This window comes from Zonotrichia leucophrys, chromosome 1A, assembly GCF_028769735.1.
Source record: "Zonotrichia leucophrys gambelii isolate GWCS_2022_RI chromosome 1A, RI_Zleu_2.0, whole genome shotgun sequence".
In the NCBI taxonomy this organism is placed as follows: Eukaryota; Metazoa; Chordata; class Aves; order Passeriformes; family Passerellidae; genus Zonotrichia; species Zonotrichia leucophrys.
In genome coordinates, this window is record NC_088170.1 from 52,028,115 (window position 1) to 52,044,681 (window position 16,567).

At 38.4% G+C, this 16,567-nt stretch overlaps 1 protein-coding gene across 4 annotated transcripts; it reads right to left on the bottom strand.

Moving 5' to 3' along the window:
• Nucleotides 1–287: 287 nt before the first annotated feature.
• Nucleotides 288–14,544, bottom strand: ZNF800 (zinc finger protein 800). 4 transcript variants are annotated; one of them, XM_064702750.1, is made up of 6 exons: nucleotides 14,445–14,544; nucleotides 13,773–13,883; nucleotides 11,034–11,129; nucleotides 7,632–7,775; nucleotides 3,495–5,250; nucleotides 288–2,118 (listed from the first exon to the last, which is right to left on the bottom strand). In XM_064702750.1, exons 2-6 carry the CDS (start codon nucleotides 13,831–13,833, stop codon nucleotides 2,109–2,111), a joined length of 2,067 nt encoding a protein of 688 aa, XP_064558820.1. In that variant the 5' UTR covers nucleotides 13,834–13,883; nucleotides 14,445–14,544; the 3' UTR covers nucleotides 288–2,108. The 4 variants fall into 4 exon arrangements, with proteins under 4 accessions (XP_064558820.1, XP_064558824.1, XP_064558821.1 ...); XM_064702754.1 differs by having other exon boundaries at nucleotides 288–2,122; XM_064702751.1 differs by having other exon boundaries at nucleotides 13,773–13,880; nucleotides 14,445–14,535.
• Nucleotides 14,545–16,567: the final 2,023 nt, after the last annotated feature.

A 16,567-nucleotide genomic window follows, 5' to 3' on the forward strand; every position in this document is an offset into this window, starting at 1 on the left:
CTTTTTGGTCTCTGCTCTGCCACTGAGCCCACTCAGCTCTTTCAGATAACATCAACAGCTGTGGAAGATCATCAAAGCAGACTGTTTTGCCCTTAATAAAGGAGATGACTGTCAGGCTCAAAACATATAAGTAATGTGCAAGAGCAAATCCAGCTCAGCCAAGAGAGCTGAATCAGCTAGCACTGGAAAGGCTTGTGGCTTGTGCTGAGAACACAGAGCAAGTACATCCAAGCTGCCTTAGACTGAAACGGCAGGAAAGCATCAAAACAAAAAATGCCAGTATTATCACAGCCTGTCTTCTTCAGAATTTTATTCTACAAGGGTAACAACAAGAGTTCCTTAGTTAAGGAAGAGATTCCTTTACAAGGAACCAAAGGCCAACATGAGCAGTGCTTGCCAAAAATACAGCAAGGGTAGACCACCAGTGTGAAGTGTTCACTCCACAAATGCCAAATTTTTAATTAAAAAAAAAAAACATTTATTACAACAGAATACTACAAAGAACTAGCTTCAATGATCAACAAATAAACCTTTACAAAATGCAAACAATGTAATTCCCAACTGTGGAGTGACAGATATCCCAAGTTTACAAACACAACATCTTTTTGTTTATGCCCACTTAAAAATAATTTCCAGTCTGCTTTATTTTCCATCAAATACAGTACACATTTATCCAAACAAAAGCATGTACATTCAATATAGAACACTTTGAGCAAAGCTACAATCTTAGTTCCCATTCACAGTATTTTTAGTGCAATGCACTAACAGGGCCAAATAGTTCTCTATCCATAAAAGTATTTTTACTCCTGATCTTGTGATCAACATTTAGATATATTTTATACAAAAAAGTATATATGAACACGAGGCACCTCCCTAAGTAAGGGAGTGAACCGATATAAAAAACATGGTATTTCATCTGATGTACAATACCTTTCAAATTGTAGCAATTTGACACAAATCACTAAACAAAATATTTTCTAAAAGGTAAAAAATAAACAAAAACAAACAAACAAAAAAAAAACCCGAAACAAAACCCATGATTGCATGAAACCTGCCAAGAACTTCATAATGGTAGGCATGCAACTTTTTTACTACAATCTTGATTAGAAGATTAAAAAAAGGATATCTAAACATTTTCCAATTACACAAAGTCAAGTGTTACCCATAGTGGTCATTTATGATTTTGAGAGAAAATATATTTTGAGTATCTCCCAAACTATCCTCCCTTTTTATTACTATTTAATGAATTAAGCTAACATTATAAGTGGTTGTGCACAGATTGTCTATAATACATCAGCAAATATTCACTACCTTCATATTAACATTAGTGTGTTGATCTTTCAAAAATAAACTGAAAAAATAAACTGCAACTATCATTAAAGTGCTTGTGTATACTTTTTTTTTAAAATTAAGGAATAGAGGAATGTGGATATTCTTGTAAACTTTCTAGATGTTTACAAAGTTTTCCTGTGAACCACATATGGAAACAAAATGGAGGTCCTTGAAGCAACTTAGCACAGTGAAATTCAGAATGTCCTTGAACTGGGAAATTAGTCAGCATGAACCAACTGAATTCATGGCAAATACTAAAAATTAGCAGAATTCAGCCAATAAACACTACATTGTTTGCTCTGATACATTCATTTGTAATAAATTTAAAACAGTGTATAATACAACGTTTACCAAAGTAGGATATCACATCAAAGTTTGAGCTGTCCATCAATTAGCACTGCCAGGGAGGGCCAGTATGCATGATGAATTTTCTGAAGATTTCCTAAATGAGGAAAATCCACCTTCTTCCAAAGCTGCTGCTCATTAACTTGTCTCTGGTGTACTCTTGTTCAATTTCAGGAAGTTTGTTCTATACTGGGTCAAACTACAACTACATAGAGATAACTGCTAATTTAGAACCACGTGCATTTCACTTCAACTACTTCAGTGCTTTGGGAAGTGGTACTGTCCCACAAGCAGTCAGAATGATTCTTAATATTGTAAGAAAAACAGCTTATGAAAGTATTTCCTCCTTATAGTACCATTATCAAGAATTAGCAGTTCCACCAACAAACTAAAGTCCTTTTCATTCAAATGAACTTCAAACTTTCCGAACATCACTTGAACCTATCTGAAGAGAAATGGGAATAAATTAATACTTCGAGTTCACCCATATAATCCTCTTTTAAACTACACAACATAAATAATTTACAAGGTTAAATTTTCAATTCTTATTCAAAATGCATAAGTCACTCCCCCCTCTAGAATTCAGCATAATTCAGGGTTCAACTCAGTTCATTTTTGAAGTTCTGCCTAATTTGGTCAGGATTTATTAGAAAGCCAAGAAAGCACCACATCACAATTTAATATAACTAGGTGGTTATTCACTGTGAAAGCTGAACCCAAATCAAATCACCTCCCAGAAAACAGCATTTCAGAGCTGAAATACAGAACAAGGCACGTATACTTTGCTCTTTTTTGCCAAATATGCTAGAATGATTCTGCATAAGGACGTTAAAAACTCCTAAAATTATCACTACAGTCTCTCTTCATCATAGTTTTTTGTACAATCCCCAACCTTCAGCCATCAGTTGGTCAGTTTGAAACACAAAGTGACTGCACACAAATATTTTCTTTTTTAAAAGGTCCTCTAAAAATAGGCCATGGCAAGGCCTATGGAAAACTGAGTAGCTACAAATACAACCCCTCCAAGTGTAAAAAATTCCGAGAGCACCACATAAGCAAAAGTTTAAAAATTCTAGGCCAGACTTCAGTACATACCAATGCTTAAAGCAAAAACTTTGATAAGATTGGAACAATTTAAAAAACTAAATGACCAAAAGTCTCCAAACCTGGGCTTATATAAATAAGCATTAAAAGAATGGAATTCTGAATTTGGTGACTTCAACGGTCTTTGCAGACACCTAACCCATAATGATTTTAAATCAAAGCAACTAAACAACCAAATTACATTTAAAAACCTGCTCTGTGCACTTTTGTTGACAATGTGTGGGCAATGCACATTAAAATAAAAATTTAAATTAACAAATGCTAATTCCATTAAGTTCATAGAAATTTTTGTTATCAGCTTTTACTTTAGTACTTTTAGAACTTCTTCAAGTGGCTGCAGCAAAGTTAATTATATGAGTTAAGTTATTCAAACAATACAAAATTACAGTTAATTTTTAAAAAATACTACTTTAAAAATGTACTTATATTAGCTTTATTACAGCAGATGCCTTAAGACAGTTTAAAGAGTTGACTTAGTACACTTTAATCTACATTCCATCTTTCTACAATGACAAATTTAATTTTAACTCTTTTCCAAAATGCTAAAAAATAAACAAATTTGTCATCTACTTTTGCATTTTAACCACTAAACCATAAAATATATGGGAAAATATGTTTTCAGCAATAAATCAACAACAGCAAAAGAAATGCAGTGGTATTGTTGGTTTGTTTTTTTTTTAAAAAAAGACAAAACACTTTTTCTTTTTCCTCACCAGACAACAGCTTTAGATCTTGTACTTCTGCCTTTGGTTTTACTTTCTTCAGGTGAATGAGATACATTTGCTTTGTGGGTTTTCTTATGATGTTCTAGAAAAGCTTTTCTGGCAAATGCTTTCCCACATTTATTACATCGGTGCAGAGAAAAGTTTTTTGTTACTTTTACTTCAATGCCAACATCAGCTCCTTCATACTTTTTATTGGGAGAATTAGAGGTGACATCCTGTTTTGAACCAATCTGTTTTGTTTCATCCTTCTGAGAGCCTCTTTTTGTCACCTTATTTAGAACAAGATCAATTGGCTTCTTTATTGCTCTTATTTCTAAACTAGCTGTTATTTTCCCAAGGTAGCGTGGCGACTTTTTGTGAACCACGGTTATGTGTCGGATCACGTCGCGCTTGCGACGCGTTTCATAGGAGCACAGTGGACACCTGTAGTATTTAACATAAATATTATTTCCATCTGTGTGTAATTCAATGTGCTTTGTTAAATTCTGTTTAGACGTAAATTGGCGCTTACACAGTTTACAGTAAAGCTGCTTGAAGTCAAAGCCAGCTGAAAGTTTTGGCTTCCTGGCTTTTTGCTGGCCACCTGCAGCAGATGCATTGGTTGATTTAGGGGTTGATTTAGTGGTTGATTTGCAGGTTGATTTAGTGGTAGATTTAGAGGTTGATTTAGGGTTTTCAGGGTCCTGTTTAATCTTATTTTTCTGTGCTGACGGTGTGTTCTTTTTTTCATTTGAATGATTTGTTCCCTTTAATTCATTCTGTGGAGAAAGCACAATGGAAGGGGGTGAAGGTTCTACAGAATCTGCTGGTTCAACTTGTACTTCTGTGCCATTGGTAGCATTGTTGGGTCCTTTCTCTCTTTTAAAGTTCTTTCCAGAAAGAGTTATCTTGTGAACAATTTGCATATGCCTTTTCAGCATTATCTGTGAACTATATTTCCTCTTGCACAGAAGGCATTTGCATGCACTTAAATTGTATTCAGCCTTTGAAGAGGACTTTTGTTTTCTGGTCTTAAGAGATTTTTTAGCAGAAACTGTATCCAAGAACAAAGGTTGCCCAGGCTTTGTAGCTATATCAGGAGTAATGGAATCCCTTCTTAATCCTCTATGAACTTCATCAAAATGCCTCCTTACATTGGCTTTTGTGGCAAATGATTTATAACACACAGGACAACTCCTACCTAACGCGACAAGAACATTCTTATTTCGTCCTCTTGCAGAGCACTGGTTTGGTTTCTTTTTTGTTTCTATATACTTCTTTAGTTCTTCCATCTTTTTTTTGTGTACTTTTCGAATGTGCCGGCGTACACTGCGTCTCGAATGAAATTCCTTCCTACAGAGGCAACAAATCAATTGGTGGCCATAATCAGAATTATCCATAGAGTCCAAGTCAGGATTTACCGCTGGTGGCTGTTCTTCAGGAGTAGATATCACCTTGTTTGTAACAGGATCAGCAGGAGGTAACTCTAGAGTATCCCCAGCTGGGACTGGGGCTGGAGCTGAAACAGTCTTGGGTTGCTCAGTGCTGGGTTCCTGGATCTGTACTGGAGCTTGATCAGGGGTATGGCTACTTTCTGTGCTCTCATCTGGGCTATCAGTCCTTGACACATATTGAAATACAGCATTTTGATTAGTTTCTATAGGTTCCAATGTAATTATATATTCTTGCTTATCTACCCTTGGATAGATTGCTTCAAGAAGGTCATTTATGGCTTGACTCTGCTTATCTTTTGTATGTGGGAGGTCTGTGAAAAGAGGAAAAGGTATTTTTTAATGATTTGGTAATTTCCAATTATTTCAATTTCAAAGTAGCTTTTAACCACTACGTGAATTAAATCTACAAATTTCCACAAATCCTCTTTTGTACTCTCTGAACACTCAAAGGCTTTTGGTAATCATTGCAAGTTGCCTTTTTATTAAAAGCCAGCATCGGAAATAACCCTCCTGGAGTGCTAATGTGAAAGCCACCTGAACTAAATATCTGTATGACTGGAATTAAGCTAGTCTTTAAAACACTGTATCAATTGAAAGAATAACATCATTTGACTGAGCTTGTTCTGCAGGTGTGCAACTAAGCCTGAAGTATCATTAAAAATCGATTTTCCTACTGTGGGTTACAGGCACTCACAATAAAGGAACCTAATTCTGGAAATAAGCCCTTCTCTGTGAATTCTGAACCTCTGTGAATCCTTACCAAAGAATGAAACATCTGTGTAACCTGAGCATTGCATGAAGATATAAGTAGATCATATTTTACAGGTCTCAGTAAAATTCTCCCTTTAGATGCCAAATTAGTTCAGTGCTCTAGTTCCCAGTGTGACACTCAGAGCATCCTCAATGGCACAACTAGGAAGCTGGGGTCCTACAGCAAAAAGGTGAGGCACTGAGATGACACAGCTCAAATTATTGTGGATAATTTTAAAGATGTGAGTCCTGGTAACAGCTAATTAAAAACCCACAGTCAGTTATTCCTTCCACACACCCAGCAATAAATGGAAAGTGTCAGTACAAAAAACAGGCGTTTTGTAGCTCCAAACCCATTTTTAACACTGAATTTTTAACAGCTTTTACAGTCAGTTTCAAATGAGCCTATCTATATAGCTTTCACCAAGAGTAAAAAAGTCTTTCCTATTTTATAGTACCTTTTAAGACTACTTCATGACTATATTGAGTGCATGGATTTTTCACCATGGTGTGCTGAACTTTGATTCCCAGCTCTTGTTCACTATCTTTTACTTATTGAAAAAACTCTCACTTAGTCCAATAACTATACTCAATTTTATATAAAGGAAAAGTATTTATACAGTTTTATTCGGTGTGTAATATTATTCCTATTATTTGCACCTCATAGTGAACACTGGAAGTTATTTTATTTCTGTGTTACTTGCATGCTATTTCATATCAACATATGAAAGTTAATCAGAAAGTTAAAAGAAAGCTAGAATGCCAGGAGCTGGATATTAAGTCTTTCCTCAGGGTAACCTTATTTTGCTTAGAAACTATTACATCTAAAGTCACATGCACTTCTAACCTTGCTTGGTAACTACAAGTCACCCCTTGTCACAGAGAAGCTCTGTGACTCTCTAACTGGCCAAGTTAGCTCATTTAAGGAAGGGGACAGTACCAGCTTTTTCACCTTCTCCTTACAACTGACACCATGTGAGAAAAAAAAAATCAAAGTATATCTCTGTTCCTAATCTTTGAAATATTGAGGCAGTAAGGCATTAATCAGGAAAGAAAAATCCTCATTGCACCTATACTGATCTAGTGAAGAGATCAAGATAATTAGCTCTACAAACACTTTTGAATGCTGACACATTTCCAAATTAATCAACTTTACTCAGATTAACAAAAAGCCATCACTGGAATGAGACTATAATATATTTCTTTTTCCATAAAAAATATAGTTCTTAACTTTTTCCTCATCATTTAAGTAACTTCTTTTAATAATAAAGCTTTTTTTCCACAACAAAGATGTTGGGCTAGGCATGATCACATAGGATATGTTAAAGCAGCATATGGTGAAGTGAAGCAGGGGAAAAGAGACAGCACTATTCAAGCACAGATCCTTAAATAGAAGGGTAAACTTTTAGCCTGTGCTTCATACTGACTAAAACCAAAAGACTGCATCCATGACACAAGCACTGTATTCTCTCAGTACAGGAGAATATTAAGGATATTGGCCCAGGTCACTTCACAGGAGCAGCCAAAATCCATCAGAGCTATTATTGCCTAAAACTGAAACACCCTGTTAGAGTCACTGCCTTCTGTAAGATGGACTTCCCAGTCCTTTGACATGCTTTTGGTATCTTTCACAGTAAAGGACAGATGGGAAAGAATAAGGGGAAGAAATAAAAAGCATTAAGAGTGACAATTAAAAGATTAGATGTATAAACTAGCTATCTAATTATGATATTAGCATGGCTCTTTGTTGTTAATTCATATAAAGTCATTAGTGTAGCTCCTTCAATAACATAAAAGTGATCTACATACATTATACACTACAGAAATTTAGATCCACCTCGGTTTTTTGCATTTTGTTTCGGATGTTTGCGTAAATGGTAATGAAAGATAAATTTTTCAACTTCACAGAGCTTTATTAAACATTTAAATTAATAAGACTTACTATCATCCATCTGAAGACTTGGAGGACAATAAAACTTTTTGTGAGTAATTAAATTTGGTAATCCTCTGAAGAGACTCCGGCACAATTTACACTCAAAAATGGTGTCCACGTCTCTTAACAAGATATGTTTAAGTTGTTTCGTTCCTGTAATAAAATAAATATTACACTTATGGAAGACTTTCTGTTCACTTCTTAATTCACATCATCCCATGACAGTGGAAACATTTCAGACCGCAAATAATTACAACAGCATTTTATCTTTTGTTAGTGCTACTTCACTTGTACTGAAAGTTTATGATACATGCTCCAAATTTCACTATGAACACAAGACTGGGATGAAAAAAATCCCTCAAGGATTACACACATTACAGTTTACAGAGAAAGTGCAACAATTTACAATAAAAACTAACATCTAACATTAGGAAAGAGTTCTTACTACAGTATTTGGTTGTTGCAATACAATTGCCCAATAGGAAATAATAAGCACCTAGAGCATTTAAAGAAGCCTGTAGTATTTTTTCTTTAAGGTTATCCTACAGTGCTAAGAAAACAAGACACATACAGCTATTTCACATAGAAATGGCACCTGGTAAGGCAAAAAACTAAAGGATTGAATAAACCAAAGAGAATAACTAACAGGTCAAGAAATGTTACTACCCTTAGATATCTAACCCAAGTCCAAGATGATGACACTTAGGTGATAGCAGAAATGTAGGCATATTTTCAGCCTGAAGAAAGGAAAATACATACAACTTAATCTGAAAGATCTCTATTAAAACACAGTGTGATAAAATATGCCAGCTTCCAGACAATCACTCATTGTATACAAAGATGGTTAGATCTAGCATTGTTGAAGTATTCCAGCTCCTGCCATGTTTTTTACTCTTCAAACTTAGTCCTTCATTTCTCATCTCATGAAAATTATGAATGTAAGGCCTAAAATTAGCAACAGACTACTAAATGATGATTACCTGCCCCAAATTAGAAAGAAGCACTAACTAACCAAATTCAGCTATTTTACTTATTTTGACTTTTCTAAAATTTAATTATTCAAAACTAATCAAACAAGGAAAAATATAATGACCTAGACCATCAATAAATAATATCAAACATCCATGAAAGAGCAGCAGCAAGACATTCTGCAAGCTGAACTACAAGGTGAAGTGTTCTGTCATCTCATCACACTTCTCTTAAGAATTCTTTTCAAAGATCAAACACACTGCAGAACTATTTTCTAAATTAAAATCTTTCAAATACTAATAATTTCATAATAGGCAATAGATCTTCAATACAAATGGGCCTTATCAAGAAAATTTATTTCTTGGTGCAGTAAGAGTACTACAAAGCTTTCTAAATCTGAGTTTTAGCAAAGCACAGTATCTTCTTCAACAATTCCTTAAAAATAGTATCCAAACTTGACCATCTGAGGCTACCACAGTTTCTGTCCCCTCCATACCTTCCCAAGCCATACCCACTGCTCTTTCTTTGAGTGTTACTAACCTCACCCTCATTTGACCTGCATTTTTACAAACAGACTACCAAACTATATTTACTACTATATATACTACTATATTTAGATATAGCAACAAATAAAAACTGTTCAGAGTTCCTCCCAAAAGCAAGTTGTTTACTGTGATCTCACCAACATTTGAATTTCACATATAAAGAAAATCCAGTTGAACAAAACTGAAGATGCTCCACATAGAGAAAATTCCATGAAGTTCATGCATGCTCTAGCCACAAGCCTCATTCTCAAAAAAAAAAAATTCTCCATTACTACCCAGTCAAGGAATATACAGGTTCCTCATTCTCTCTCCTGTTATATTCAGTCCCTGTTCAGGACTGAAATGGTTTTTTCCAATACAAATTACTGGATTTAAGAATTACGGGATGAAATTAAAGGTTTTATGACACATTGGAGATCATACTGTATGACATGGTAGTCATTCTGGCTTCAAACCATCCTTATACATCTGTGAAACTTTTCACAGATGAGAGTAAAGAAAAATTATTAGTCCTTTTGAAATAAACTGCCAACATTCAGAAACTTCTTGTAAGGGCAAAAAAAGATTTAACTTACTGAAGTCTTCTCTCTTTTTTAGTTACATTTAATTGTATATTGTGATGGTAATGCAGGTGATACCTTGTCAAATTCTGTTAATATGTGTAAATGTTGATGCTAGAATAACATCAAAGTCACAATAAATCAGTAGAGCGCACCAGTCATAAATATCTCTATCAGAAATTCCAAAATTTATGCCTCTTGCAGGCAGTTTCTTTTTTAGAAAAAAAAAATTCAAATTCACTTTTTATTCTTAATGCTTTGAATGACAGAAGCTTTTGATAAAATTACGTAAACAGTTATGTGCAATACTCTGTCATAAATTTCTATTCCTTTACCACAAGAATCAAATACTCTCTTTCCATAATGAAATGTGGCTTGTTTAAAACCAGTCAGTAAAATCTTTGTCTGAGTCCTCTTGCCTTCTGTCTGACCTCCCTGATGCAGGATGCAGCTGACTGATGATATCAAAGTAAGCTATCAGTTTAACACCTGCCAGTGAGGACGATCTGGAAGCAGCTCAGAGACAAAGTACCTGCAACTAGTTTGTGCTATTACCTACCAGTAGATACTCCATTAATCTGCTTCAAGCAAAAGAAGCCTGTCATTTATCTCTGAGGCCTCAGGCAAACTAAAAAAGGTTCCTAATGAATAATCACACATCCTGTTTTTGTATTAAGTTATTGAAACGCTTGTGGACAACTTCAATACTGTGCCCATTTACAAGACTCAGACAGGACATGCATCTCATTGCACAGCAACAGTGTTTTTATACACAACACATTTCACATACTTAAAAGATCTACAGGAAAAAAATCCAGAAATGCATAGATAGTAGCAGTAAAGAAGTTGAGAAAGTAAAAAGTTTGGTTTGCCACATCAGAAGTGTAGAAACAGCGTGAAAACATTGAAGGTTTCAATGTTCCCTGGCATGCCTCCCCAGATGCTTAGCTGTTCATTGTTATGTATTGCAACTCCCAAAATCAATCAAGGAATGCCTTAAAATTAATATTAGGAAGCAATTTACGATGTTCAAGATTTAGTTTTTTCTTCACCTCAGGAGTTTTTATTATAAACTCATTGATAATAGCAGCAGAAATGACACAAGGCAGAAGAACAAACTCAATTTTTAAGGTTTCTGAAGGATAACTATACAGCAAGATATGTATCTTCATCACTTTCTATGAAAACCCTTATTAAAAGGAATACCTAATTCCAAAGATCTACAAATATTTTGCAAATATGCATAAAGTCAGGTGCTAGTTATTTTAATACACTGAATAAACATAACCCTTTTAACAAGGTAATGAACTTCTTAAGGGTCAGGCACGGTTCCCTACCTGATCGAAAACACTCAATGATTTGTTGAATACCAGATTTTGATGTCTGCAGAGGCTGCTGCAATAACGGAGGATCACCAGGTTCCAACAGATGCACTAAAATATATAAAAAGATAATAAGCCATTAGAAAACACTCAGGTAATTTTTGTAATTTAGGAATCTTCCATACGTAACAGTAAACTAGTTAAAAAGAACAGCTAGGACTATAGTAAAAGTAGCCTTACTCTAAAATTTTCAATTATATTGAATTAAAAAACAGTCAACAGTGAATTTTCCAGCTATGATACCTTCTGACAATTTGCTGTCATTTTGATTACTTTTTTGTCTGTATTCAAAGCTACATGTAACAAAACCTAAAAACATAAATATATAAAACCAAATTAACTCAGTAGAAATATCTCTAAATTAAAGGAATTCCCCAGAACAATCTACTTGACTCCCATTGTTAAAACCAAGTAACATGTACAAAAGAGCACTATCAAATAGTAATTTAATAATAAATTATTAATTTATTACCAGCATTACCAAATACTTCACAGCACACCACATGACTTCAATGTTGCCAGTATGCACCTAAACACTGAAGCCAAATTTGAAGTAGCAATGATCAGGAAAAAAGTACAAGCATAGCATATACAAAAAAAACCTAGCACAGTATTTTTAACCAGGAAAGCTGCATTCAATAAACTCTTCCGGCTCAAATAAACTGCTGAGGGAATACTTTATTTCTGATGTTTCTTTCCATATCATCTTTGTTGGAATGTTGGGGAACACAAGACAGATCATGGACTTTGGACCTGGTTAATATAAGAGATTTGTTAACAGGATGCCTTGGCAAAAGCAAACAGAACTTTGAAAATTAGACCTAGATTGCAAGAAGATTAAATCAAACAGGTTTACAGGGAAAAGAAAATCCCATAAAACTCTGCAAGCAAGAGATGCTGATATATGCATAAGTTTGTGTATGTGAATTTAACCTAATCATTGTAGTACACATTACTGTCTCCCTGAAATAGTATAGAAGTGTTTGTATCCCACAATAAAATCAGATTCTGATCACCAAATCAGTCTCCCTGTCTCTCTCCATCGCCGACGCATATTCTTTGCAAAGGCTATTGAAACTAAAACATATCTTAATCAGATTCTTTAGCAATTCCAATATGCAGTATTTATGCACATGAAAATTAATGGCACTCCATTGCTGTATATAGATATGGCAATTAAGCCTTGCCCAGAGGGAACCCAGATTTACAGGAATAAGAACACTTCTTGAAGCATGTGTTGCAAAATCATTAGTTAGGTCTCATTTTATATTTCTTATTGACTAAACAGCCAACCTTGATTTCATAAACTGGCTCCCACCTTGAACATTTGGTTTGATTTTAACCCCATTGTAAGGTTTTAATTTCTAAATGTAGCACTAAGATCTCTAAGAAATTAATTTTTAATAAAGGCCAATTGAGGCATAGTATGAAACAAGCGATAATAAGTGCAAAAAGACTAAACAAATTATGACTGGAACGTTGTGCTAAAAGGTTATAAATTAATTCTAGCTGAATAGAACATCAGAAAACAAAGCACTGTAAAAAACGACAAAAGAATGAACATTCCACCCAAGTATTCTGGTCCCATAATATACTGTTATAAATACACACACATAACAACCATGACGACTCAGCTAATCATTTGGGGATCTCCAACACAATGGCATATTGTATTCTACTAACCTAATCCCTACACTTCAAAATAAAACATTGTGGTTTGTATATAGCCTCTAATATGCATGTACAACACCAACTGACAGCAACAGGAGTAACACAGGTAAAGAAGACCTAACACATCATTTGTCAGGCAAGAAAAATATTTTTGTGTTTTTAAAGCATTAGAACAACACAAAACCATTTCATCATCAACACAAAGAAATATTTCTACTAACTGAACAATATCTACTCTCAAATTACATTCCACTAAAGGGGCATAATCAAAGTCACTGTGCTCACATCTTTATCTGTTAATGCCCCAAACTGATGCCTCTCTTCTCAAAACAGAAGTGAAAGCATCCAAATTGCACCTTTCTTTCAAAAACGTAAGTGAAAGCATACAAATAAATGCCACAACAAGGCAAAAAGAAACCAAATAGCCTTTAAAAATACCAATTTTAACAATAAGCAGAATAATTTCAAAAGCATCTAACAGGTTGGCTGAACCTTCAAAATATTCATTACAGTTTCCAATTATGGCATCTTTCACATCACTCAGGCATGGAATGTGAAGAGTTGTTTTAGGTGGGGTTTTTCACCTCTGAGACTAAGATTTTCAATTTCACCAGAGTTTACTAGAGAGGACAGAATAAAAATATAAACAAGTGCAAATGATTGCTAGAAACACCATTTTACAAAAAAAAAAAAAAAAACCAACTGAGAACACTGCACTTTTTGGAAACAAAATGATGAGCTGTTTTACACATGCTCTTGACTTCCTCTGCTCACTTCATACAACGCCCATGTGGTGGCCTGAGGATTATCCCACGTGCAGGAACTAAAATAGTCTCTTCCTGAAATGATTTTAAGGTGATAGTTCATGGATACAAAAAAACCCCACATTTCCAAACAAAATTCAGAGACTTTTTATACCTAGAGCTGACACTCGTGATATAGATTCGCATTCTCACAAGAGTTTCTACAAGCTTTTCATGAAGGAGACATGCAAAACAGCCCAAGCATCACACACCACCATACCTGGTTCACAGCATCCATGGTGATGGTGGTCAGTCTGACAACACTTGTCCCTTAGAGGCATTTTCCGTGCGCAAGACCTACTTTCCTTCTACATCCAGCAGCTCGTTTCTGCTAAAATAAGCAAATTAGCGGTCACTGCCGAAGCGCAAGGGGCTCAGGAGCGCGCCATCCCCGCACTTCCTACGGCCGGGCAGGCCGGAGCAGCGGCACCCCTGGCGCAGGAGAAAGTCCCATTGTTTTCGGCAGGTCTCACGACGCCCTCTGCAACGGCGGCGGCGAGCACGGCCCCGCTCCCGCCCCGCCGCCACCTGCGCCTCGGCCGCGGGCAGAGCCCCAGGCCGCCGCCCTGCCCGCCCGGCCCGGCCCGGCCGCACGGCCCCGCGCCCCCTCCATGGTGGCCCCGCCGCGCTCTATCCCCACCTCGCAGCCTCGTCCCGCAGCCCCGCGGTGGGACGGCGTCCCTGGGGTCCCGTGGGGAGAGCCGCGCTCCCGGCACCCGGGGCAGCCGCGCTCCCGCCGCCGGGCCGGGCGCTCCGCGGCGCTACCGGAGCCGGAGCGGGGCGCGCCCGCCACGCGCGGCCGGGCGGGAGGGGCGCGCGGCCGCAGGTGACAGCGGGCGCCGACGCCGGGACGGGGCGGGAGCGACGGGCGGGCGCCGCGGGCCGGCCCTACCTGGAGAGGACGGGCGGCTTCTCTCTTCCCGAATTAAACTTTATTCGCCCCTGTCCCGCCAGAGCGGCGGCCGCTGACCCCGGAGCCGGATGGGCACGGGGGCAGGAAGTGACTGCGGTCCTGACGGCGAGAGCCCGCGCAGTGCGCAGGCGCCGCTCCCCGGCCTGGCCGCACAGGTGCCGGGCGGCGGGGGCGGCCCGGCCCGCGGGGCTGTGGCGGGGCGCGGGAGGAGCCCCGGGCGGGCTGAGGCGCAGCGTCGGGCACGGGACCGAGCCGCCGGCGGGAACCCGCGCTGTCTTTGTCCCGGCGGGGAGAAAGGCCCGCGCTGACCGCCCGTGCATCCTTGGCGCACCGGTGCCGGGACGCACGTGGGAGCAGCCAACATCCCTGGAGCTGGCATTTCTGCCCCCTTGCAGCCTGGTCTGCGCCCTTACAGTGTAAAAAAAATATGAACTGTTATAAACAAAAAATCTGCCAATATTTTTTGTGAGAAAAGAGTTACAAAGACTAGTCAGACCAGAGTTACTGCTGGGGTGCTGCTTGTCTGTTATGATAATTACAAGTCGTTGTCGTTAATAACTCTATTTTGTATCAATAAAGGCCCTGCCCAGGGCTGGGTTGAAAGCTCTTCTCCGAGACGGTGAAGGGCGTAGACCTCCCCAGACAGTGAGGAGAAAAGACCAAACGTAGGAGGGGGGGACATGCAAAATAACCCCAAGACCAGCATGCCATGAGAAGCTACTGCTCCGAGCTTGCTAAAAAGACCCCCAAACAACGAGCCAATACAGAGTTGGGAAATTAGAGTGATGTCTAAACGTGAGGAACGGAGTGCTGAGCCTGCGGAGATGCTGGAGACCTTCGTGGCCTCACCCTGAGCTTGGGAGTCGTGCCGAAGCCAGGAGCTGGAGGGGGGGAGGCTGCGGAGTTGAAAACCCAGGGTCATGCCCAAGGCTCCCACGAGTATTGGACCCCCAGTTCTGCCCCTATTGAACAAAGCTGCCCATATCTTCCTCCTCCGAGTCACCCTGGGAGAGATGACGGAGACTGCAGACCTGTCCAACTGCCCAATCTTGAGCTGATCACTTTTAATAAAGGCATTTAAAGGAGAAAAAGTCTCCTGCCTTATTTATTTCATGAACCAAACCACTAATAGACCTACCAAAGAAAAGTGTAGGTTAATGTTTTGAACACTTGAAGGAAAAGCTCGTATTTTGAAAGATAATTGTGTGATGTCTATGCCAAATATCGGCCACAGGACGTTGGTGCAGTGCAGTGGGTGGCAGGGCAGCTGGTGTCTCCAGACACGTTTCCACAGAGGCCTGTGCTGCCTTAGTGCGCTTCTGTGGGCACCTCGGGTTGTTGAGTAGGTGATACTTGGCTTTTGCCAAAGGAAAGGTAAGATTAAGTCTTCATACACCTAACCAACAACTTCTGCTGTTGGAGAAAAAGCTGTAAGATAATGTCAGGAATAAGCACATCATCGCAGGAAAAAATACTTGGTGATGGTACTAACACAAAAACAATCTGTGAAGCTTTGGCTTGTAATAACATTACTTAATGGAGATAGGACTGATGGTTTGAGACAAAATTCCAAGTCACATTACAGTCAGTGTGACAGTAAGATGTCTCACACTTTCTCAAGTCAGCCATGGAGAGACCTTACCATCTGTGGCCATCAACTTGTGCACAACAATGTCTTCTTTTAAAATATGGACATTAGTTTAATCAATACATCTTTTTCCAAAGCAACATGAGACCAAATTCAAACTCCATCAGTTGCATTTGGATTTTGGTTAAAAAACTGGAAACCCCTTAAGTGTCAGAGAATAGTTCAAACAGCTGAGTAGACCAAATAGTATCTTAACTCTGAGGTAGAGCAGAACTCAGTTGAAACCTTTGTGTCAGACAGCCCAACACAGGTCATTGTGTATGTCCAGAGGTGCTCTCACCTTGAGTTTAGCTCCATCCTGAGCTCTGCTGTGTTTTAGACACACAGCGGAAGAGGCATAATCTCTACCAGCTGTGTTCAGCCTGTGTAGAGAGCACTTGGATAAAACTGTAAGGCTCATGGGTAACAAAGTGCAATGAACACAGCTGTCAGCTCTAGTTCTGCACAACAGCCT

Excerpts from the sequence above, each read along its gene's own strand:
- ZNF800 (XM_064702750.1), bottom strand. The coding sequence starts at position 13,833 with ATGCCTCTAAGGGACAAGTGTTGTCAGACTGACCACCATCACCATGGA. Across the intron at positions 7,776-11,033 it reads CATTGAGTGTTTTCGATCAG|GAACGAAACAACTTAAACAT; the intron begins GTAGGGAACCGT and ends ATTTTATTACAG. Across the intron at positions 5,251-7,631 it reads AAGTCTTCAGATGGATGATA|ACCTCCCACATACAAAAGAT; the intron begins GTAAGTCTTATT and ends CTCTTTTCACAG.